Source organism: Chamaea fasciata, unplaced genomic scaffold, assembly GCF_029207755.1.
Source record: "Chamaea fasciata isolate MVZ Bird 193981 ecotype frontalis unplaced genomic scaffold, bChaFas1.0.hap1 SCAF_2, whole genome shotgun sequence".
NCBI lineage: Eukaryota > Metazoa > Chordata > Aves > Passeriformes > Sylviidae > Chamaea > Chamaea fasciata.
Window position 1 is genome coordinate 230,433 of NW_027094087.1, and position 22,023 is coordinate 252,455.

The following is a 22,023-nucleotide window of genomic DNA, read 5'->3' on the forward strand; positions in this document are numbered from 1 at the left end:
TGGTTATCACACAACAACAGGCAATATTTTTCCAGAGGCAAACCAAAATTCTAAGTTTCTTCTCTCCTAAGAAAAAACCCACGTATTTAGGTCATCAATTACACTTCTCTGAAAAGCTGTTCCTTGTGATGCAGTGCCATTTCACTTGCACATTCTTGCACTTCTCTTATTCCCTACCAACATTTAATACTTCCTTGTCAAATAACATTGAACTTAATACGAATATACTAAGAAATTAAATTAAAAATCAATTGCCTAAATCAAAGCTTAGTACATGAAGATTAAAATGAATTCACAAAATTTAGGCATTTATTCACAGGCAAAAATTAACTTCCCATTTGAATGATGTCCTGCTTTCACCCTAAATGAATCCTGAAACACATCCTGTGAATCTCAGTATCTACAGTTTTCAGGATAAAGCCTCAAAATTTACTGTTTGGAGCTTGAATCTCACTTCCCCCAGACCAAACTCACCTTGTTGGTGCTTTAAAATCGTCTCTCTCTATAAAATCAGAGATTTTATTCAGTTCAATCTCCATGTCTGGGCTGGACTTCATTGCAGAAACAACCATGGCATCACGGAGTTTACTGCCTTGATCCAAGAGAGCTGGGAAATAAGCAGAAGGATTACATTTCAGCATTCAAATGCGATTCAAAAGCAATGTGCAGACACAATAAATGTGTCAGCTACAGACAGGAAACTTCTGTTTTCTGCTGTTAAAAAGAGATCTTGAGGCACCGGGGATTAAATATGTTTTATACACCCGAAAACTGCTCAGCTGGGAGTGAGGGAGAGTGATGCCCCATCAGTCTCCCACTCAGCTGTACAAGGAACCTGTCTGCACACACCCAGCCCGGTATGGGAAGGGCATTATCAGGATATAGAGGCAGGACTAATTTAGGGAAGAGTGGTTTGTCTAATTTTTGTTCTTTTCTGTAAATATGAAACTCATAAGAGTGCACATATGGAAAAGTGCCCTACTCCAATGCTTATTTCAATCCAGCCCAGGCAACAGTGGTTTTTAGGTGAGGGCCTTTTTGGTACAATGCAGCAAGAGGGTCTGAAGTCTCTCTTTCCCTTCAGAAAATCTCACCTGCAGACAGGCACACGAAATTTCAGCAAGAGCTGTTTGCAGTGAAATCTGAAAGATGAAGCCAGCTGCACACAAACCTGAGAGCAGGTCTTTTGTAGGTGGGTTGTGCATGGAGAGCGCCCGTGTGTTCCTGCTGGGAAGCGCTTCGGGGTCGACGCTGCTGGGAAAGGACAGGGGCTGATTTGGAGGATTCATTTTCAGATGTTCATCTGGTAAAATCACACGGTGATGAGAGGCAGAAAAGGCGTCCTTCAAGTTTTCAGAGTTCTCTTGGTAGAGCAAATGGTCCTTTTCTCTGGTGAAAAATGAAACATTATTTCAGTAACAACTCAAGTGGGTGGGAAAACGGATTCAGAACTCCACAAACTCTCTCCTCAGGATATGCTCCAAAAGGAAACATGACCATGTTATTTTAATGACTCCTCACCTGCCACTGAGACCATCACAGAGACTGACCCAAGCTGCAAGTAAAAGATTTTTTAAAAAAAAGCTTTTCAGAATATCTTTTGTGACAGGACAAGGGGGAACAGATTCCCACTGTCAGAGGGTAGGTTTAGATTAGGTATCAGGAGAAATTTCTTTGCTGGAGCATGGTGAGACTCTGTGAAGAGTCCAGAGAAGCTGTGGCTGGCTCATCCCAGGAAATGTCCAAGGCCAGGTTGGATGGGGCTTGGAGCAACCTGGGATAGTGGAAGGTGTTCTGGCAGCAGGGCTGAAATGAGATGAACCTTAAGATCCCTTCCAACCCAAATTACTCTGTGATGCATGATTTGAGGCACCTCTTGTGAATTTGTATGACTTGAACTAAGTCAACATAAGATGTGAATTTCTATCAAGACAACAAATTGTCCCTGCCACCTGGGAACTCCTCAACATTCTGGATTTCATATAAAATGTATGTTGGAAAAGCTTAAGCATCCCAGAACTCACAAGTGGCATGCCACTACTGAAAAATTCTGTGTGAACTGCAAAACAAACCACAATTTTGTCGTGAGGAAAAAAGAAGGTACCTAGGAGTTGTGGCTTTGCTGTTGTCAACAGACTCCTTCTGGACAGGCACCTGTGTGTGCCTGGGCTGCTGGGAGGGAGCAGGAACCTGGGGCTTGCTGCTTCCCTGAGCAGCAGCAGCTGCTGAACTTCCCTCTGCGGGCGGCACAGAGCTGCTGGGGCCATACAGCTCTGGCAGAGGTTCTAGAGCCAGTGAGACCTGAAAGACACCAAGATGTGAACATACTACTCCGTTCTTTCCTCAATCAAGTGCAGTAAATACTGCATTCACCTTTACTTGTTGTGCAATGGAAAACTGTTGCTTTTCTGCATAAAGTAACATTAACATTACCCAGCTACAATACATTATTACAACTACTTGTTTCTCATTCCAGGTTTTCAACTCCCAGTCAGCTATCCTTCATAATCAATTTTCCAGAGCCAGGGCTGCAAGACAACTTCCTTAACGCCAGATGTCAAAATCTTCTATTATTCCAGCCCAGTGAAGTGTAAGAACCAAATATCCACTTTTAAACCCACTGTTAACACTCACTCTCAGTGCAGAGATGACCACACGCTCCTCATTAAGCTCAACTCCCCACATCCCTCTAAACAAAACTAAGTCAACACCACTAGTATTTGTTTTCCCATTTGTTACCTTAGCTCAGAAATGCCTGGGACAGAGAGCAGGCCTGCAGGGTGCCATGTGCAGCTTGATCCTGCACCTGATTACACAGTGACATAATTTACAATGATGAGCAAAGACATCAAGACTACCTGCAGCTCTCCAAGTTTGTCCGATGTTGGTGACATCACAGCGAAAGACCCTTTGATGGGATGGCTGGGAGAGAGCTGGGACAGTTCAGTGATCTGTGCTCTGCCAAGGGGGAGGTGGTCAAGTTTGGTCAGAACCTCCAGGACGAGAACACCCATATCTGCAAAAACCAGGAACACCGTCAGCTCAGTCTCGTGGTCACAACTCACACATTTTGGCTAAATCGACAGAAATGCTAGAAATTAACGCTATGTCGTACCAGCAAATTACGAAGGTCAAGAAGGGTCAACACAGACATTATTACTGCTACTAAACTACGATAAGTAAGCATAGGATTACCAGAAAAGGAAGGCTTACGGCAGGACAAAGGGAAATGGCTTACCACTGCTAGAGCGTGCCCCCCTGGGCAGCCCACTCCCACAGCCTGCCCACCGTTCCCGTGAGGAAGTTCCTCCCGATGCCCACCCTCCCTGCACACCTCCGGGCCCGGCCCGGCCCGAGTAACCCGCGGGTGTCCCGGGGCGAGGCGTCCCCACCTGCCAGGTACGCGGCGAGCTGCCGGGGCCCGCAGCGCACGGCGAACCGGGCGCTGGTTCTCCCCGCGGGCTGCCCGGCGCGGGCGGCGGGCTGCAGCACGGTGCCGCCGGAGGTCTCTCCCCACCACCGCAGGCGGACCACGGCGGGCGGCTGCGGGGCGGCCCACAGCAGGCGGGACACGGTGCAGCGCAGCAGGCAGCGCGCCGGGCCCTGCACCAGCGGCGGGAGGCTGGCGGCGGCGGGGTCGCCAGCACCTGCGGGGACAGGCGGCGTCAGCGGCCCGTACATCCCCCCGGGCGCCCGCGCCCGCTCCCCGTCCCAGCGCGGCGCGCTTCTATCCCCGCCGTGTCCCCGCAAGGCCCCGCTCCGCCGCGCCGTCCCTCCCCGCACCTCCCCGCCGCCGCATCCCGCCCGCGCCGCCCGCCCGCCAACGGCCGCCACGGCGGGGGACTACACCCCCCGTCATGCCCCGCGCGCAGGGCACGGCGGGGGCACCGACTACGTTTCCCTTGGTGCCCCGCGGACCGGCGCGCTCCGCGCCGCCAGGCGGCGCTGTTGGGGGAGCCGCTTCCGGCGGGGCGGGGCGGGCGGCGCGGGGGGTCCCGGTGTTCCCGGTGTTCCCGGTGCGTCCCCGGCTGTCATGTCGGCCCTGGAGAAGCAGCTGCATCTGGGCCGCCTCCCGCCTCGGCCCCCGCTGCCCGGCGGCGGCGGCCAGTCCGGGTCCAAGATGCGCATGGGGTAGGCGGAGGAAGGGCAGGGGCGGATGCGGAGATCGCGGCGGGGGCAGCGGGGGGGGGGTCTCCTGTGGGGGTCTGGAGCGACGGGTGCTCCTTACCGGGGCAGCTGCAAGGAAGGGGGGCACGTTATTCCGGGATCTGGGCAGAGGGAATGGTCAGTACTGGGGGATCTGGACGAGGGGTGATCATTCTTAGGGGGTCTGGAGGGAGGGTCGGTCCTGCTTCCCAGTGCTCCGGGAGAGTGACATCTGGATCCGGCTTCTCCCACCACAAAGGTGTCACTGCCCAGAGCAGGCTGGAGGAAGGTGGCAGGTGCTGGGATCAAGTCTCCAGCCCTTTCCTCCCAGTCCGTTTGCCATCAGTGTTTGGAGGAAGGATCAAGCACGATGTCTGGATGGTATCTCAGAGTGTGGCTGAGGGGGAGAGGTGTATGGAAATTCTCAGGAGCTGAATTCCTAAGCTGGAGTTGGGCTTTGATAATCCCTGTGGTGGGTCCTTTTCCAAGTCAGAATATTCCATGACTCTGTGAAACGGGACTTCTCAGCTGCAGGCACCCATGTGAAGTAGTAGGTGAGCTCTGTGACTTTAATCCCTGCTGAAATCTGCGTTTCCAGATGATGGAAAAGTCTGGGATACTCACTCATCTTTTGAGAGCACATTTTGGGAGCCGTGGGAGAAGCTTGACCAGTGTCTAAGAGCGTGACACGTATTAATTCCTATAATTCTTCCTCTCTTGCCATGCATTGGAGGGGTTTAAAACGCTGTCAGGGAAATTATTATGAATTAAAGTTTATTTTCTGTTGTTTTATAAACCTCTTTTTTTTCTTTTTCGAATGCTTTCAGAGAGCAATGATACAAAATCCAGTGTTGCGGCTAAGGATCAAGAATTCCCCTGGAATTCTTCCCTTGGAAGCAGCGGGGAGTAGTTCACAATCATGTTGTGGTTGCACAGCCCAGCTGTGTTTTTGACTTACCAATTTGCCGCCCAGTAAATCCCTTTACAGGCGGTGTTCCTGTTGTGGCAGGCGCTGCACATCCAACACGGAACGGCCTCATCCGGAGGGGCCTGGGCTTCTGTGAAAAGGAAGCAGGAGGAAGTGGGATAGCAGGTTTAGCTTAGGCTGAGTTTACCCTCATCGAGGTTCAGTTCAGTGCAAACAAGTGCGAGGTTCCCCCTGAAGAGGATTCCAGCAGAGGAGAACGGAATTGGTTGTACAGGGAAAGCACAGTGTGATTTACAGTGCTGGCAGATGTACAGGGCTGCACTGAGTAGAACTTCAAAATCCACACTTTTACAGGGAACAAAAAATAACTAAACTTAGGGAAACAGTTATTTTCTGCATTAAGCATCTCGCATTTATAAATGTGATTTATTTCTGCGCTTTCAATTTCTATAATTGCAAGCCAGAGTGTTAAAAAAATGGGTTTAAACTTAATATCCAAGAGTGCCAGCAACTTGATTTTTCTGTGGCTAAATCCTCTGACTGGTGTGCTGGGCGCTTTCTTTTTATTCCCTTTTTTTTTTCCACCATGCAGGTCATCTTAATGTGACTGTGGTGTGGCTGAAAGCAGATCTTGAGAAGCAGAGGGTCAAGCATGTGGGATTGCTACAGAAAAATAGAATTTACCGAGGACTTCTTAACCAAAATGAAGTCTTGCATTTTTTGGTAATACGCTTTTAAGAGGTTAATTATGTGTTCCAGTAGTTGGTTAAAAAAAAGGCACCTGTTGCTGCATTTAAATATGTGAAAATAAACTTGTTTCTAGCTTTCTCTTTAAAAGTTACTTTTCTTTTTTTTGCAATTTTTCACTACAATGACTTCCTTATGTCTCTCTGTGGGAGAGGCTCGTTTGAGAAGTCAAGCTGGCCGAAGCAAATTGAATCATGGAATTGTTCAGGTTGGAAAAGGCCCCTAAGATCCTGGAGTCCAACCTTTCCCCCAGCACTGCCAAGGCCACCAGTATCCCATGTTCCCAAGTGCCGCGTCCACACAGCTTTAAATCCCCCCAGGGATGGGGACTCACCTCTGCCCTGGGCAGCTGGGCCAGGGCTGGACAGACCCTTTCAGGGAAGGAGTTTTCCCTGATATCCCCCACGGCTCCTGGGACATAGTTTGGACTGGGAGCATGGGATGTGTGCTTAGAGTTCCGTGGGATTTCAGAGCACGTGGCGCCAATTCCTGCTTTGCTAGCACGGTCCTCTCCTCCCTGGATTTAAGTGCTCTCCAAAAGAATTGCCCAGTGAAACGATGGTTCCAAAAGGCTCCTTCCAAGGGAAGCTGGAGCTTCTCTTCGGATCAGTATGTGCAGCTCAGGCACTGAGAGGAATTCCGTGTCCATTTCCTGAAGGAGCACTCAAGGCCAAGGCTGTGGTGGGAATTGTCTGCGTGCTGCAATTCCTTCGAATTGCTCGGCTGAGATGGAAACACAGCCAGGCTTTATGGCCTGATTCTGTCTTCTGTGGGGAAATAAAACCATGGCATTTGTAAAGTCAGTGGTGGAGCAAGAGGCCCCAGACCCACGGCAGCAGATCCCAGCAGCTGCAGCAGCTTCTGCTTTTCCTCTCTTGGTTTTTGCCTTTTGTTTTTTGCTAGGGGCTCATTCAGAGTTAAGCACAGGGATGGGATTGAAAAGTGAAAGTCAGTTTGCTGTTCCTTTCCAATGTGTGAGTAAAAATCACGTACAGTCTCTGAAGATCTTTTAATTATCTAGAAGGACATGATTGGATCAGATCTGTGTAATTCAATCATGGCAATTCCAACTCATTTTTTTCCTTTTTAATCCATTTTTTCCCCTTGGAATCCTTTTAATAAAAAAAAAAAAAAACCCAAACATTTTATGTATTCATTATCTCTAAGGCAGAACTTAAGATACTGTCCTTGTCAATTTTTAGAATTTCTAAATACAACTTGTCAGCCGTGGCAGCTCTTACTTGTAGATGATGTTTGATTTGGTTGGGTTCAAATATGATACGGGAATGAAATCTCTTGATTCATGCACTTGTTCTATATTTACTTTGGTAGTTTTAAATAGGGGCTCTCAGCAGAAAAAAGACTTTCTGAAAATGGTTCCTTCTGCTTGGTGCAACCTTTTTTTTTTTTTTTTTTTTTTTTTTGTAATTTTAGGAAAATACCTGAAAGAAAACCCCTTCAAAAATGGGGGAGAGATTTGCTGAGCCATGTGGGCGTCCTGGGGATTGAGGACATGATAAGGAGGACAAACTGCACCATAGGATGAAACAGCTGCGGAGGGTGCCCAGAATTTGTTTTGTATTTCCAGTTTAATATGCTGGCTGGCTGGCTTGGAGTTGAGGGATCATTCTAGAAAAGTTACTATGTCATCCATTTCTGTTTTGGTTTGCTGGATACTTTAAAAAGCTGTAATTAGTTCTGTCAGCTTAAATATTGGTCAGCAAAATATGGCTTCAGCATAGGAAGGTGCAAAACCACAGCTGCTGTTCGTTGGGCACACTTCTAATTTTGAGTGTGTGTGTTGATGCTTCACTAAAAAAAGCAGCCCTGGAAAAGCTCAAAATCAAAGATTCTTTTCTTTGGAGAAATGTTTTTGCTCAGCCCTCTCTGGTCACCTGGGATTTTGTGGAAACTGCACACTTATTCTGCCCTTTTTGGGGGTTCAGTGTTAAACTCACAGTCACTCAAGTTTCCTCAGCGTTGCTTGGAGCCGAGTAGCTTGTTTTAAATCATGATAGACACGTGTTTGTGTCATGATAGTTTTCAATTCCCAGCTCCTCTTCAGCCTCTGCTGCAGCTCTCTTGCAAACACAGGAGTTCTGCTCAATGTTTTTCCCAGGCAGTTCACGTATGACACGACTACTAACATTTTCTCTGGAGGTGTTCACTCTTGTTAGGCTGAATTTGAAGCATTGCTAAATGCATCAAGGGAAGGGCTCCTCCTCGGTTTCATGGATTCCTCTTGCAGTTCGTGGATCTGCCTTGGTGTTAGCATCTGCCTGCCTCTTGCCTGAAAATTCTAACACTGGATCTCTGCTGTCAGAAATGGCATTTGGAGGAGACACAAAAAAACTCATCCTTGGAAGTGTCCAAAGCCAGGTTGGATGGGGCTTGGAGTAGCCTGGTCTGGTGAAAGGTGATTTCTTTGCACCAGCCAAGGGGCTGCTGTGTTCCCCTGTGTTCCCCATTCCCATGCTACAGCCCTCCTTCCACAAAAATGGGTTCATTTGGCACACAGCCAAAGCTCCTGGTCCAGCATGGCACGCTCAGTCAGCCACTTCCCCTTGCCCTGCCTCCCCTACAGGCAAGAGAATTCCCTTTCAGGTTTCTGGTGTGGCAGTAGTGCAGGGGCTGGCTTACCAGGGAGTTCCTGCTGTCCACCAGATTCATGGATTATGTGGGAAGAGGTGTAGCCAGGCAGATGATGGTGTTTGCTGATCACCTGGAATTGCTCAGGGCCGTGGAACCCAGCGCCAGCTGTAACACGCTGTGCAAAAGGTCTGACTGCAGTTGAAATGCTGCATTTTGAAAGGGTGATGGAATTCCATTTTTGCTAACTGCACATCTTACCTCTTCAAAAACCAGAGAGGGGAAATCATCCAAGCTGTGGGCAGTTCTCTCTGTCTCCGGAAAGAACCAGAACTGGGATGGAGAGAGCATGTGATCAGGGCTGGGATGGCTTCCAGGGAAAAACTGAGCTTTGAATGTGATATTTTTTTTCCTTGATTGGAGAATGAGATTAAGCTGAGGCAGTAAAAGAGATTAATATTTTCTGGATTTATGTAGGTGTGTGACATCCCCTTTTATTTAATTGGGATTTGGCAAGAAGTCTGGAAACCCACAGGAGGGAATTTGGTCCATTCAGGAGGCAGCTGGTTTATGTTTCATATCCTAGAAACACCAGGGGAAACAGAAATTTCGATTCTACAAAATTGAAAAGCTGCTTTGTCTGTTATTTTCTACTTCTTTAGGAAGCCAAGAATTCAGGAGAAACTTCAGCAGGGATTTTTCTGTTGTGAAGGTCTTTCACCCCTCACGCCCATGCTTGGTTTGAATATTCCGTGCTGCCTGCCTGCCTCCCCCAGAAGAGTTGAAGTGCAAAAACATGGTTAAAATGGTGCACTGTTACTCATCCTGTATCCTGGGCTCGATTTGAGCCTAATTATGCCACTTCCAAAATTAAGCACTACTCTTTTAGCCTTACTGAGTAAATACCAGCCCGAGAAACATATTCTGCATCTACTGAGTCATCAGGAAAAATTCTGATTGCGGAGCCTTTTGTCAGTAGTGGGGGTACAAGGAGAGGGCACAGCTGCACCTTTTGAAGGAAGCAAAAAATGAATTGGTTTGTCAGCTGGGCACCTTTTGTCTGTGGGTCGTTGCAAACTCGGAGGTTGCACTGGGACAGTGGCACTGTTCTGTTTATTTCCCCTTGGCCTGGGTCTGTGCTCTAAATCACCATTGCTCAGTCTTCCTTGGAATTACTTGATGAGAAAAATACTCTTTTCTCTGTTGCCACTACATTTCCTCAGTAGGAGCAACAATTTGGGAGGGAGAAAAGGGGAGGATTTCTTCACTGACATTAAAATTCTGAATATTGTGGTTGTATGGGAATTTCACTGATGCGTTGTTTGCTTCCAGTCTGAACTGTTGTGTAACACCAGCATGTTCTCTTCAGTGAGAGGAGGCCTGGATGCCAGTTTCAGTGGAAGACTTTAAAAATAACTCTTTCTTACGGATTTTTTTTTCTGTCTTGCAGCCCTGGAAGAAAGCGTGATTTTTCACCAGTGCTTTGGAGCCAGTACTTTGAGTCTATGGAGGACGTCGTGGTAGAAAATGACACTGGCAAGGATATATCCTTTTATTTTCCATCATCTCAGAGATTGGGGAGATACCACACTTTGTTTAGTTTAGTTTATTGGGGTTTTCCAGCTTCTTCATGTGTTCTCCTCCGTTATGTCTCTTGCAGGGTTCAGTGTCAGTAACTGGAACTATCCCTTCTAGGCTGACAGCAAGGCCAATTCCTGATATTGCTTCTTGAGTAATCACTAATTTTAAAAAGTGTTTCCAACAGTTCAATAGCGTATTTTGCAGGGAAAACACTCATCAGGTTCTCAAAGCTTAAGCTGAGTTACATTTTTGTCCAGGTAATGCTTGAACGTTCCTGCTGGTCAGAGAAATGAAGGGTGGAAATAAAATACTGTTGGGTACTGCAAACTCCAAAATTCATTCTACTGTCTTGAAGTAACTCTGTGAAATGTCCTTAACTGTTCATACACTTTTCGAATTTACAAAAGTGGGTTGGAGGGGCCTGTCTTGCTGCTGTTACACGGTGGAGGCCACTCTGCTCTGTCCTGGGCTGTGTTTACTGTAAGTAAAGCCACTGCTCTGTAGAAATAAATGTGTGGAAGTGGAACTCTCTGAGTGTGGAAGGCAGTTCTCCGTTCACCTCTGGGAAACATGGGAGAACAGTATTCTAGAAGATAACAGCATTATCTTTGTGTGGTTGGGGTTACCCCTCAGGTGCATGGGCACCTTGCAGATGGAGGGTTTGGGCCGTCTTTAGGGGCTGGAAAACACTTATCTGTGGATTCAGTGGGTTTGGGGAAAGCAGCTGCTCCAGTCATTTAAGAACTGAATAGCTGGAAAATCCAAAAAAAGAGGACAGGGTAGCTTTGAGGTCTGGGGAGCTTTTGCCAACTGTGTAGGTGGTTCTATTAGGAATCCTTCAGAAAAGTCCCCCACTTCTGCCAGGCTGTTATTTAAATAATCAATGGCTCCTTAACACAGAAGTCTTCCTGTCAACAAAACATGCCACTTCTCTGTGATGCCTGAAATAACTTAGTTAAATTGATCTGTCTGGGACAAATAGAGCCATAATTGTGTTGCAATTAATATGCTCTGCCTTACCTTAACAAGATTTCCTCAGCTGTTCCCCCTGACCTCTTTGAACTAATCAATTTTTATACATTTCAGCCTGCAAAATTCTATTATTTGGGAGCAAACTGAACATGTACTGCAAAGCAGCTGCTTCACCTTTGTGTCAGCCATGGAGCCAGGAGTAATTTTATACTGTGTGGGCCTTGAAAAGCAAGGGAGTCCCTTTGGTGTCCATAATCCCACTGCAGTTCCAGTTTTCAGAGGTGCTGCAGGGCTTGAACTCGTGATCCCAGGAAGCCCACGTCATGTCTCATGCACAGTGAAATAACTGTCCTGGTGAACAGTGGTAACAGGGATGGGCCTTTGGCCCCTTAAGGACAGTCTCACGGAATATTTTTGCTTGCGCTCTGTAACACCCCGTTCAATCCAGGTTCAGACATTTTGGTGGCCCTGAAGGGTTTTTAGGGAGTGCTTGTTGTTGCTAATCCCACTTTGCAAACAAAATTCTCTCTGTCTCTCCTTGCAGTCTGCAATCATTAACAGGATCCAGTGTAGGATTGTGGCTTTAGACCTTCGAGGCCATGGTAAGTCAAGGAAATGAATTTGGAGTCAAATCAGCGTGTTGCACACTGCCTTTTTTTTAAAGGAGGTGCAATGAATTCCTCACAGGATGACTAGGAAAATGTCCTTAAGGCGTCCCAATTTGGATTCAAAAGCAGGGATGGTAGACTGGCTGCTGCCAGAAGCTGAGACCCCCTGAGCTTTTGTGTGAGACAGTGGTGGATTACTTCCTTCCACCAAGCCCTCTTTCATATTTCCATAACCCATAGGTGGTCTTTGCCACGAGAAATAAGGACTGTTCTCTCATTTTAAGATCCAGAAAAACCAGTCATGAGTGGTGTTTCCTACCCATAGTACCAAGTGTTCCTGTTAATTCTGTGTTTCTTAATTATTCATGTTCATTACAGTAGGCTTGCTGCTCATATCTGTGCCTAAGTGCTTTGTACCATCGCTGCTCTAAGTCCTGAGGGGGCCTGAAGTTTTTCAGCTTAAGTGAACTTAACTTGGGTTGGTTTTTTTTTCAGGAGAAACAAAAGTAAGGAATCCTGAAGATCTGTCTGCAGAGACTATGTCAAAGTAAGGAAATTTATCCTCGTTTCCCTTTTCACAAACCTCTATTTTCTTGCCTTGGCTGAACAATAAATTACTTGAGGGCACACAGCCTTCATTCAAAGGAGATGGAACACAGTTTAATTTCACATGATTCTGGGAGTTACCCCTTCTTTCCTTCCACTCTGGGACAGTTTGAAATGATCTCTCTCCCAGCTGAGTCAGATTCCAAGAACTGGAGTTGTTCTCCGAGTACCCTGAGTTTTTAAGCAGTGAGCATTTTAAACCTGCAACACACTGAAGAGTTCCTAATGGAGGTGGCATGCTCTCCTCAGACATCCGTGGGGTATTTTAGCCTCAAGTCCCCAGTTTGACTCTTCCTCAGCCCTTGGAGTGAGTGTTCAGAGCGGGCCCGCGTTGGCCTGGTCACACCCCCGAAGTCTGGGTCACAGACACAGGATTTCCAAGCAGGGAATTGCTTTTCCCAACTTTCGTGACCCGCTTTGGCATGCAAATGCATCCCCCTCTTGACAAAACTGTAAGAAAAGCAAATACCCACTGCTAAGCACATTATGCTGTGCCCATATTTAGTACAAAGAGACTCTTAGCCGTGACTATAACTAAATGATGAAGGGTTTTGTAACCTTCCCATGGACAAATCCACTTGGTTTGTTGAGGGGAGGCCATGTGTGAAATGTATTCTGACTTCCATTGTATACCTTATTCCTGCTGCTTATGCCTTGTCAGATCCTGATGTGTAACTGTCCTGAGGAGATGCTGGATTAAATAATTAGAATATTTTAGATCTGGAGCAGCACTGCTGTGGGGGGAAAGCAAGTTCCTTTTGTTTTGAAACCTTCCCCTCTTCTTGGCAATGAGCTTGAAACTTAGTCCTGAATGTCTTTTAAACAGGAGCCTTAAATTATAGCTGGTGTTCCTGTTTGTCCTTTTAAATCAAATCCTCCGGCAGTTTTCTCTAGCAGAGCAAACAGGCTGGTCAACCTGATCATTTTTGTCACTTGCTTTCAGTTTTCAGTGCTGCCCAGTTCTCAGGTTCCTGTGAATGGCTGTAGCCAGGAGAGCCAGTTGTGGGGCTGTCTGTAAACTGCCCTTCAGCAGATTTCAGTTGTTACCTCTGCTGCCGTTTCGGGGTTTGGGAATCGTGCCAGCCAGCTTTCCCATCCTGGGAAAAGTGTCAGGAAGTGACAGCTTCAGTTTATCAGTAGGTGCCTTTTGGGAAGGATGGGCTAATTGCCCCTTGCCTTGTGGCATCTGTGCCCATAGAGAGTCTCAATATTTTGCTGGTGCTGAGTGGTGTTCATCTTTGCCGTGGTCAGTAGGGCCCAGTTAGTTTTCTCTCTCTAACTCCAGTTTTTCCTTTTAAGAACAATGAATTTCCTGGTTTGTCCTTCCATGCAAGATGATTTGACAGCTTCTTCTCACCTTTTGTTTAACATTCCCACCAGCAAGTGTCAGCCTAAAATGTTTTCTACAAGGAATCACAGAATTAGGGCTGGAAGGGACTAAAAATTTCACCCACATGGGCAGGGACACCTTCCACTAGACCAGGTATCTTTTAAATTAGTATCTTTTAAGTGAGGGCTCTGTTAATAAAAAGAGGAATTACATGGACGTTCGGGAAGGCATTGGCTCGCAGGGTTTCCTGCGGTGGTACTAAGATGAGGCAGCGACAGGGGAACAAACCCGTCTGTTGCCTGCGGGTTGAGAGGGGCTCCGGGGCCTCAGAGGCACCCGGGGCGTGTCCCTTGTCCCTTGTCCCATCCCGGTGTGCTGTCCCCTCCTGCAGGGACGTGGGGAACGTGGTGGAGGCGCTGTACGGGGACCTGCCGCCGCCCATCATGCTGATCGGGCACAGCATGGGGGGCGCCATCGCCGTGCACACGGCCGTCGCCAACCTGGTGCCCAGCCTGCTGGGGCTCTGCATGATCGACGTGGTGGAAGGTGAGTGTGCCTGCCCTCGGGGGCTTCCAGCCCCTCGCCTGGGCCTCTGCCTCCCACCTCTTCTCTTAGCCCCAGTTCCCTGAGTGCAGGAAGTTCTGCCCCGTTTTTGAGCCAGTTCCGTCCTCCTAACAGATCCCACGCGCACAAAAATCTTCCCAGTGTGACCCCTTCTTTTCCTTTTCCCAGGTGTGCTCTCTGTTTGCTTTTTTCCTGCTAATTTCACAGTTTCAGAGAATCGGCTAGGTTGGAAAAGACCTTTGAGATCATTGAGTCAAACCTATGACTAACACCACCTTGTCAGCTAGACCTTTCTTTGAAACACCTTCTTGGTGGGGAACATAAATGGCCGCTGCTTTCTCTTGCTGTCTGAACTTCCTGCCATGTCAAATAGTAATCTTCCAGCATGACTGTTGGCTTAGAGATACTAGTCTGTACTTTCCTTAGCAGCACGAAATCACTGGGGAGCTCCAGCTCCCTCTGAGGGTGTTGCAGCCAGTTTTGTATAGAGGCATGTGGCAGTAATTTCATCGGATGCCAGGAAGTTGATGAAGATGATGTCATTTGCTTTTAGGTACGGCCATGGATGCCTTGAACAGCATGCAGAACTTCTTAAGGAGTCGCCCCAAAACATTCAAGTCGCTTGAGAATGCCATTGAGTGGAGGTAAAGCTTGGGCTCAGTCTCTGGAATCACTTGTCTTTGTAGCTTGGCTCCTGAAGGAAACGACCTTTATATAATTTGGCTGTTTACAGGCCCTCTCCCAGCCCCTGCCCTGGGTTTAGCCCTGTTTCCCCACCAGCACTTCTCCCTCTTCCTCACAGTGACAACGGGAGGTTCACATGAGTTTAGCAGGAGCCACTCTGTTCAGTCTGAGAGCAGGAGCTTTGGGAATAGTTTGGGGAAATCCTGTGCTGTAGAGGAGTTTAACTCCTGTTTCTGTGCCTGCTGATTCTTGAATCTCTTCAGTAAATATTTCTGTCTTCTGATTTTTTTTGCCTAGTGTAAAGAGTGGACAGATAAGAAATCTTGAATCTGCCAGAGTTTCCATGGTCGGTCAAGTCAAACAGTAGGTGGCCTTCAGTTTATTTTTAAAATATTTTTTTTTCTGTTCTACAATACCACTGCTATGTAAATGCACTTAAAAATGAAAATTTCTTCAAGCAAAATTGCTGAAGACCTATGGTTTATTCTTGGGTGGTGTTTTGGTTTGGAGCTTTTTCTTTTGTCAGGGAATCAGTTTCTGATTTTATTTTCACAGGTGTGAAGGGGCTGCCAGTCCTGAATGCCCTAAAGCCATAGTAGAGGGAATTATTGAGGAAGAGGAGGAGGAGGATGAGGATGAGGAAGGGGGAGGCTCTGTCAACAAGAGGAAGAAAGAGGATGACACAGAGGTAGGGAGTTTGCTGCTGTGTTTTCAGCTTTCCCTGCAAGCGCTGTCACCTGTGGTTATCCGTGTCATTCTGATATGAAAGGGAGCCACTCCAGGGAGAGAAAACTGGATGAGAGCCAAGCCCAAATGTTCACACAATTTGTGAGCTATTTGTGTCAGTAAAAAATAGCAAATTGATTGCCCTGAATCCTGCAGTCCTCTCCTCTTGCTGTAGCTCTTGCTGACTTTCTTGTTCCCTAGTCACGTACTGTGATTTGGAGAGAGATTTGGAAGCAAGGAGGGTCATCCCTGAAAGTGTGCAATCCACCAGAGGGAGCCAGTATTTTTTTATTTTTTATATCTACATATTTCTGCATTTCCAAGTGGCTCCCTGGGTTGGTTTTCTTTCTGCTGTTTTACTGATCACTAACGCAGTGCTCTCTCTCCTCCCTGCAGACAAAGAAGGAGCATTTATACACGTGGAGAATCGAACTGGCCAAAACAGAGAAGTACTGGGATGGCTGGTTCAGGGGTTTATCCAACCTCTTCCTCAGCTGTCCCACTCCAAAGCTGTTGCTTTTAGCTGGTACGTGTCTCTTCCAGTCCTGGTGTGCACGTCAGTGATGTCACGCTTGTGCTGTAGAGAACAGGGTCAGCACTGGGCTACAGTGTTTCCTGGGAATACCTGGGCTTCTCTGCGTCTCTTAAATTAGTGTGGTGTGATTTGAACTCCTTGAGTGAAAGTCAGATACAGCTTTAAGCCCTTTTTGTACTTTAATAGGAAATACGGCGTGTAAATATCCTTTTTGAGTTGTAGGAGGGGCTGTGCTCCTGCATTTTTTGGCTGTGTTTCTTTCGTGTCGCTTTACTCTCTCTCGAGGTGCAGCAGTGAAACGTCCTTGCCGTGGGTGTCAGAGATGTTTATTTTCTGTTTTTCAAGCTAATGTCTCTTTTAAAATGTGGAGTAAAGCCTGCCTCAGAGAGTGGTGTTCTCTCTGGCTGCTCTCCAGTACGTTTGTTTATTTGATTGTAGGTGTTGACAGGCTGGATAAAGATCTGACCATTGGCCAGATGCAGGGTGAGTATGTAACATTGTCACTCCGGCCTTACTGTAATGCTCTTTCTGCATGACAGCTTGTTGCTCTGGGTACAGTCAATATCCAAAAAAATGGGCATTAAAGAATTTGTCTATCCCAAAGTGGTGTCCTGCTGTGGTCAGGGAAAGGTGGGGAAGGTGAGGAGGGGAAGGTTCCGTTTGAAGGGCTGCTGCAGTGGGTTTTGTTCAGTCTAGTGTTCAGTGCTCCCAGCAGTGGAGCTGCCACACTTCTCTTGGATCAGAATGATTGTGAGTGAGGGCTTCTTTCTAATCCAGTTCTTCCCTTGCTAGCTACATTCCTGATGTTCCTAGCTAGAACACCTGGGACCATTCAAAATTGCCCCACCTCCCAGTGTTTCTGGCAGACAGCAGACCAAGATTAAGCACCTTCATTCGTGTTTTGGGGTTTGGGTTGGGTTTTTCCCCCCCATCCCAAGGAACCAGTACTGGAAAGTAGTATTGGATAGCAGGACAAACCTTACCTTAAGGTAAATCCAGTAGTAAGAGTTCCAACTCTGACACTTGCCTGCATTGAGAAGATCTGAGAAGTTCAGCCTCATTTTAACTCCTGGGAACCTGTTCCAGTTACACCTGGAGAAGGTGGATTAAGCAGCTGGTCCATGTGTTCTTTGGAGACCATCGGCTGTGTGTAGTGGAGTCTGCCGAGACCTCCTGCCATCCCTGGGGGCTCTTTTCCACCTACATTTAGTGAGGTTGGTTGGTCCAGAGCGTGGCATCCATGTGCTGACTGTCTCCATCCACAGGGAAGTTCCAGATGCAGGTCCTCCCACAGTGCGGCCACGCAGTCCATGAGGACGCTCCGGACAAGGTGAGGCCCATAAGCCATGATCTGAAATGCAGAAAGGGATCTGTTCCTTATCATGGAGCAGAGATCATACTTCAGGGACATTTTTTGGCATGACAACTGGCTTCCACGAGCAGCTTGGATTTCTTAGCTGTCTGAAAAGCCCTGGCTAAGACGTTACATGCCACAGGGCTGGGCTGTGGATTTAACTCTCGGGCTCGTGGTGATGTACCTAATTCTGCCCATGTGGAGTGTGGATTTCTGCTCCCTTCCTTTCCTCATGCAGTTCTCCGCTATCCCTTGCATTAAGCTGCAGCTTTAGGGGTTGGTCTGTGCTCTGTTGAGTTGGGTGGCTCACATTTTCCAAATAGAAACCAAATGTTCCTGTGGCAGCTTTGACTGAGGAGTGCTGCTTCTGGGCGCTGCCGGAGTTTGTGTCCAGATGGAAGCAGGAATGCGGTGCAGCCAGTGGAGCCTGTGGTTGGAAGCACATCTGGTTTTAAAGCTCATTCTGCACTGACAGCTGTGCTAAAACTCAGCCTTCCTGTGCTTCACTTGGCCAGTCTGAAATAGGTGTTCTTATCCAAACATACTGAGTTCTTAAGTTGTTACTCCTTTTTTATACATTCTAAGCAGTATTGACCAGGTTGGACGGGGCTTGGAGCAGCCTGGTCTAGAGGAAGGTGTCCCTGCCCATGGCAGGGGTTGGAACTGGATGAGCTTTACTGTTCCTCCCAACCCAAACCATTCCAGGTTACTGTCTTGCATCCTGAATTTACCTTTTCTCCCATAGACATTGTTTTTAAGAATTACTGAAATGGGTGGAGAAAAAGTTTGGTCACCTCTTGATGGCAGGCTCAGTGTTGGAGTGAAGCTGAAGTGTGTTACTCCTTGTTTTAAAGGAGGAAACGGTTCAGCAAGAGAATCCTGAGGAGGTGAACTGCTGTCAGAAATACTGCAGGTTTTGAAAACCGACTGGGTTTTGTGTTCTCTTTGTGTCTCTTTAAATCCCGAGCTATTTTTTTCCCCTTCTCTCAGGTTGCTGAAGCTGTTGCAACGTTCCTGATCCGTCACAGGTTTACAGAGCCCATTGGTGGATTCCAGTGGTAAGGCTCCTTGGAGTTGTGTCCCTGAGCTGGGCTCCTGCTCTCACTGCCTGTTTGGCTCTCGAGGTGGGAGGCTGGAATTTTAGCATGGTGCTAAAAACCACAGATAAACAAACAGCTCTGAATCACAGCCAGTAATACATTTGGTGTTTGTGTTCCTTTTAAATTCTCATGTATTTACATCTGCTGATGAAACCTCCCTCCTTGGAAGGGAGAAGCAAAGCATATTTCCTTCTTTACAGCCTGCCAGAAAGCAAAATTACAGATTGTATGGCATTTAGCTTTAATAATATTTCATTAAGTAACCAAGGCCCTGCGTTGTGGAGACAACTTGCATCACACTCCCTTGGCCAACAAATACCGGTGAGATGAGGCAGGTAAAGCTATGTGCTTCGCTTTGCAGACTTTCCGTACTTACCTCGTGTGTTTCCTTATCAAAATGGCCAGTGGAAGCCAGGCCCCTGTGACCAGCCAGGCAGTGAGAGAAGGGTGTGGTTGATAAGCTAGATAGTGTAGTTGATGTGTAAATAGGGAGAGAGGGAGAAGACCTAAGGACTTCACAGCTAAATTTAGCTTGTCGCTGAGTTTGCAGAGAATACCTTGATGCTAACATGGGGTCTTTCTTCCATTCTTTTTTTTTGCCTCCTAGTGTGTTTCCTGCTTGTTAATATCCTGGTGTTCTCCAGCACTGATTCCCATTGTAAATAAACTGCACCAGAGGCCACTGTGATGTATCCATATCCTCTCATCTCCCAGTCCAGCAGCAGTGAGAAGTTGGTGTGAGATTCATCCCCTAGAACTAGTTCTCCAGAATATCTAAATTCTTAGGGACTTCCTTGCTGGGAAGCAGCTTCTACTGAAGACCATGAAAAGCTCTTCAGGCCCTCGGAAGTGGGATCCTCTTCTCTGCTGCCACAAGGAAAGCCCTCCTGGAATCCCACGTAGTCAATCATACCAATCTCCATCAATTCTCAGGCTTTCTTGGACCCAACTGCAGAAGGGCTGTTGGCAGTCCAGATCCACTGAGGGCATTGCAGCACAGCCAAAGGCTTCAGGATTTCTCCGTGGAATCACAGAATCATCTTGGAAGTGCCCCTTGGGTTTGGGTTTTATATATACACTTCTTTTTCCCCTAAAGCAGACGAGGAATCGGCTTCATTGGGAGCTCAGGTTTCATCTCACCGGTGCCAGCCTTAGGGGTTAAGCTGTGGGAAAAGCCTGGAGGCCACTCTCCTGGGCAAAGTTGGATGGGATTGTCAATCAGGCAGGCGAGGGGGGCATTGTGAGCTCCGTTTCAGAGTCTCGCAGTTTTTCTAGTGCTCATTTCAAGTCCTCTCTGGGAAGAAGAGCCTGGATAACTCCATCTACTACAGACACATCGCAGGCCAGAGGACTCTGAACCTGTGTTTGTGGAGAAGACCCAAGAGCAGCAGGGACAGTGTCGTCAACAGGCAGGCTGGCTGTTTTCTGCCCCTGGCATGTGTTTGTTCTTCCCTTCTTGTAGCTGCCACACACAGCTGAGCAGAGTTCAGCGCCTTTGGGATGGAAAAACATGGAGTGGGCTGTAGGAAAAACCCTGGGAGAGCTTGGAGTCAGTCCTGCTGATGCTGATGCAGAGGTGTAGTCAGCTGTTCTCCCCAGTGTTGGAGGAAGGACCTTGTTTCCACTGTTGCTTCCTAGATAATTTTGCTGCCTGCCTTCCGGAGTTCCACGTGCACAGAGAGCTTTTCTTCAGGGTTCAGTTCCCCACACACAGCTCCTGGGCTTGCTTTCACCCAAGAGCCACTTTTGAGTGTAAGAGCAGACATGTTTTGGAGCAGTTTTCCTCAATATTTTGCTGGTGGATGTCTGAAATCCTTTTTTTTTTGCCTGGTGTCCATAACCCCTTGCTGCTGCCCGATGATTGTTAACCCTGCTCTGCCGAGGCAAAGGTCTGTGGTGATTTGGGAGCTGCCCTGTGCATCCCATGACAAGAGCCATCAGGAATTCCTGGCATTTGAGAGGCGCAGGTGTGGCCTTGGGCCCGGTGGAGATCCACTTAGCTGTGATTCACCGGGCACGGCAGCCCTGGCCTTGCTCCGTGTCCCTTCCCTGACAGATCGGGTTGGGAGGCACTGGATTACAGGCAGGAAAGCCTCATTCCAGCGAGGAATGCCCTCCTGGCACTTTGGGCACTCAGGTGTTACAAGAGCAATTGCTGGCTCTCTGCACTTCCCTCTGTGAGTCACCCTGTTATTGCATTCATTCGATGTAGCGTCCACCCTGGTTTAGTTCCTGATGGATTCAATGGATCTTCAGTAGTCGAGATGCAAAACTGTTCTTTCCCCAGCCGTGTCCCCAAAACGGCCAAAATTCTCTTTTGCAGGCGACTCCTTTGTTCAGATTGTTAGGGATTCAATAATGCAGCATGTCTATCCAGAGCCTCACTTCCCGGGATCATACTCGTGAATGATCGTGGTGAAGTCACATTCCTCCGTGGTGAAGTAACTTGGAGAGTCTGACTTGGAGTGATTCCTCGCGTTATCCCTTTGATTTGTGAGCTCGTGAAAAAGCCCAGCCAAGCAGAGCCCTCCATGGAAGGCACATCAGTTTTGTATTCTGTAGAAGCACCGCTGGAAAAGGAATGATTCCTGAAATCCTGTGGGCTCCCTGGGATTCTGTTTTGTTGTTAACATTGCGTGAGTGCAAAGAAAATAAATATTTCAAGAGCCTATTTAACTGAATGGTGTGTCGCTCCGTGCCAGCTCCCAGCCCTGCCCTGCCTGGGAGAGGTGGCTGTTCAGGGACTCGTGGTACTGGATAAAAAAAAATGGATTCCAGGGACAGCAGCAGAACGGTGGGGGTGGGTGGAAGGGAAATTCCTCTCGGCTCTGTCAAGCCATGTGCATTTCTGAGACTGTACTTTTGTCTGAGAAATATTAATGCTCCTGCTGGGATAAATGGCATTTGGTGAAGGATACACAGGCTGTGGCAAAAGTAACTGCACAGAGAAGGAGTCTTCTCTTTGGCTCACAAGAAACAGGGACACAGAGAAATTCCCCCCCAGAAGTCCCAGCTTTGCATTTTTCCTGCAGCCTTTGGACTACTTAGAAACCTCTCTTCATTTTGTTTCACTTGTTGGGTTGAGGATCAGTGGCAGCTTTCCCAGTGGAAGACCCCAAGGTTTGGCAGGAGCAGGAGATGTGCTTTGGGATGCTGGTTTGTTGCAGGCTTCATTTTAATTGAATAAATAAAATAAACAAATGTCTAAGACCTAGGATGGGTTTTGCCAGATTATGTGTACTGGACAAAGCCATCAGGGGCTTACAGATGACTTACAGGAGCATTGGGATTGTTGGAAAAAGATTGTTTCCTGTATTGCCAAAGCAGGTTCTCTTGCTTTGAATAAATCAACCCTTGAGTAAAGAATTAAACTCGGGCCTGGGGCTGTCCAGGCAGAATTTTCCCCTCAGACTGTGACAGGGGGTCTGCAGAGGTGATGCAGCAATAGGTAAAGTTGTTATTTTCCCCCTCTGGGCAAGGGAAAGGCTTGGAAAACCTGATGGAGCCCATTCCAGCCCCGCTTTCCCCTTGTTTGCAATTTGCAAGCAGTGTT

The 22,023-nt window shown here is 47.6% G+C and overlaps 2 protein-coding genes across 5 annotated transcripts in view; one reads left to right on the plus strand and one right to left on the minus strand.

The window, feature by feature from the left end:
- C2CD3 (C2 domain containing 3 centriole elongation regulator) overlaps positions 1 to 3,801 on the minus strand; it is a 36,631-nt gene extending 32,830 nt beyond the window's left edge. For 3 of the 4 annotated variants that reach the window (XM_066207062.1, XM_066207055.1, XM_066207069.1), the window contains exons 1-5: positions 3,393 to 3,800; positions 2,859 to 3,016; positions 2,105 to 2,301; positions 1,172 to 1,389; positions 475 to 607 (exon numbers count right to left, since the gene is read on the minus strand). In XM_066207062.1, coding sequence (XP_066063159.1) covers positions 475 to 607; positions 1,172 to 1,389; positions 2,105 to 2,301; positions 2,859 to 3,016; positions 3,393 to 3,681 — 995 coding nt within the window. In that variant the 5' untranslated portion in view covers positions 3,682 to 3,800. Of the gene's footprint in view, positions 1 to 474; positions 608 to 1,171; positions 1,390 to 2,104; positions 2,302 to 2,858; positions 3,017 to 3,392 lie in introns of all 4 variants that reach the window. The other variant, XM_066207065.1, reaches the window with a different exon arrangement.
- Positions 3,802 to 3,980: 179 nt separating this feature from the next.
- Positions 3,981 to 21,141, plus strand: PPME1 (protein phosphatase methylesterase 1). The gene is made up of 14 exons (XM_066207093.1): positions 3,981 to 4,131; positions 9,861 to 9,954; positions 10,379 to 10,471; positions 11,508 to 11,565; positions 12,067 to 12,118; positions 13,899 to 14,053; positions 14,625 to 14,715; positions 15,053 to 15,118; positions 15,311 to 15,443; positions 15,878 to 16,007; positions 16,455 to 16,499; positions 17,282 to 17,346; positions 18,361 to 18,428; positions 19,078 to 21,141. Exons 1-14 carry the CDS (start codon positions 4,034 to 4,036, stop codon positions 19,094 to 19,096), a joined length of 1,167 nt encoding a protein of 388 aa, XP_066063190.1. The 5' UTR covers positions 3,981 to 4,033; the 3' UTR covers positions 19,097 to 21,141.
- Positions 21,142 to 22,023: the final 882 nt, after the last annotated feature.

Coding starts and splice junctions, on each gene's coding strand:
- PPME1 (XM_066207093.1), top strand. CDS start 4,034: ATGTCGGCCCTGGAGAAGCAGCTGCATCTGGGCCGCCTCCCGCCTCGG. Junction 15,444..15,877: donor AGAAAGAGGATGACACAGAG/GTAGGGAGTTTG, acceptor TCCTCCCTGCAG/ACAAAGAAGGAGCATTTATA. Junction 17,347..18,360: donor ATGAGGACGCTCCGGACAAG/GTGAGGCCCATA, acceptor CCCTTCTCTCAG/GTTGCTGAAGCTGTTGCAAC.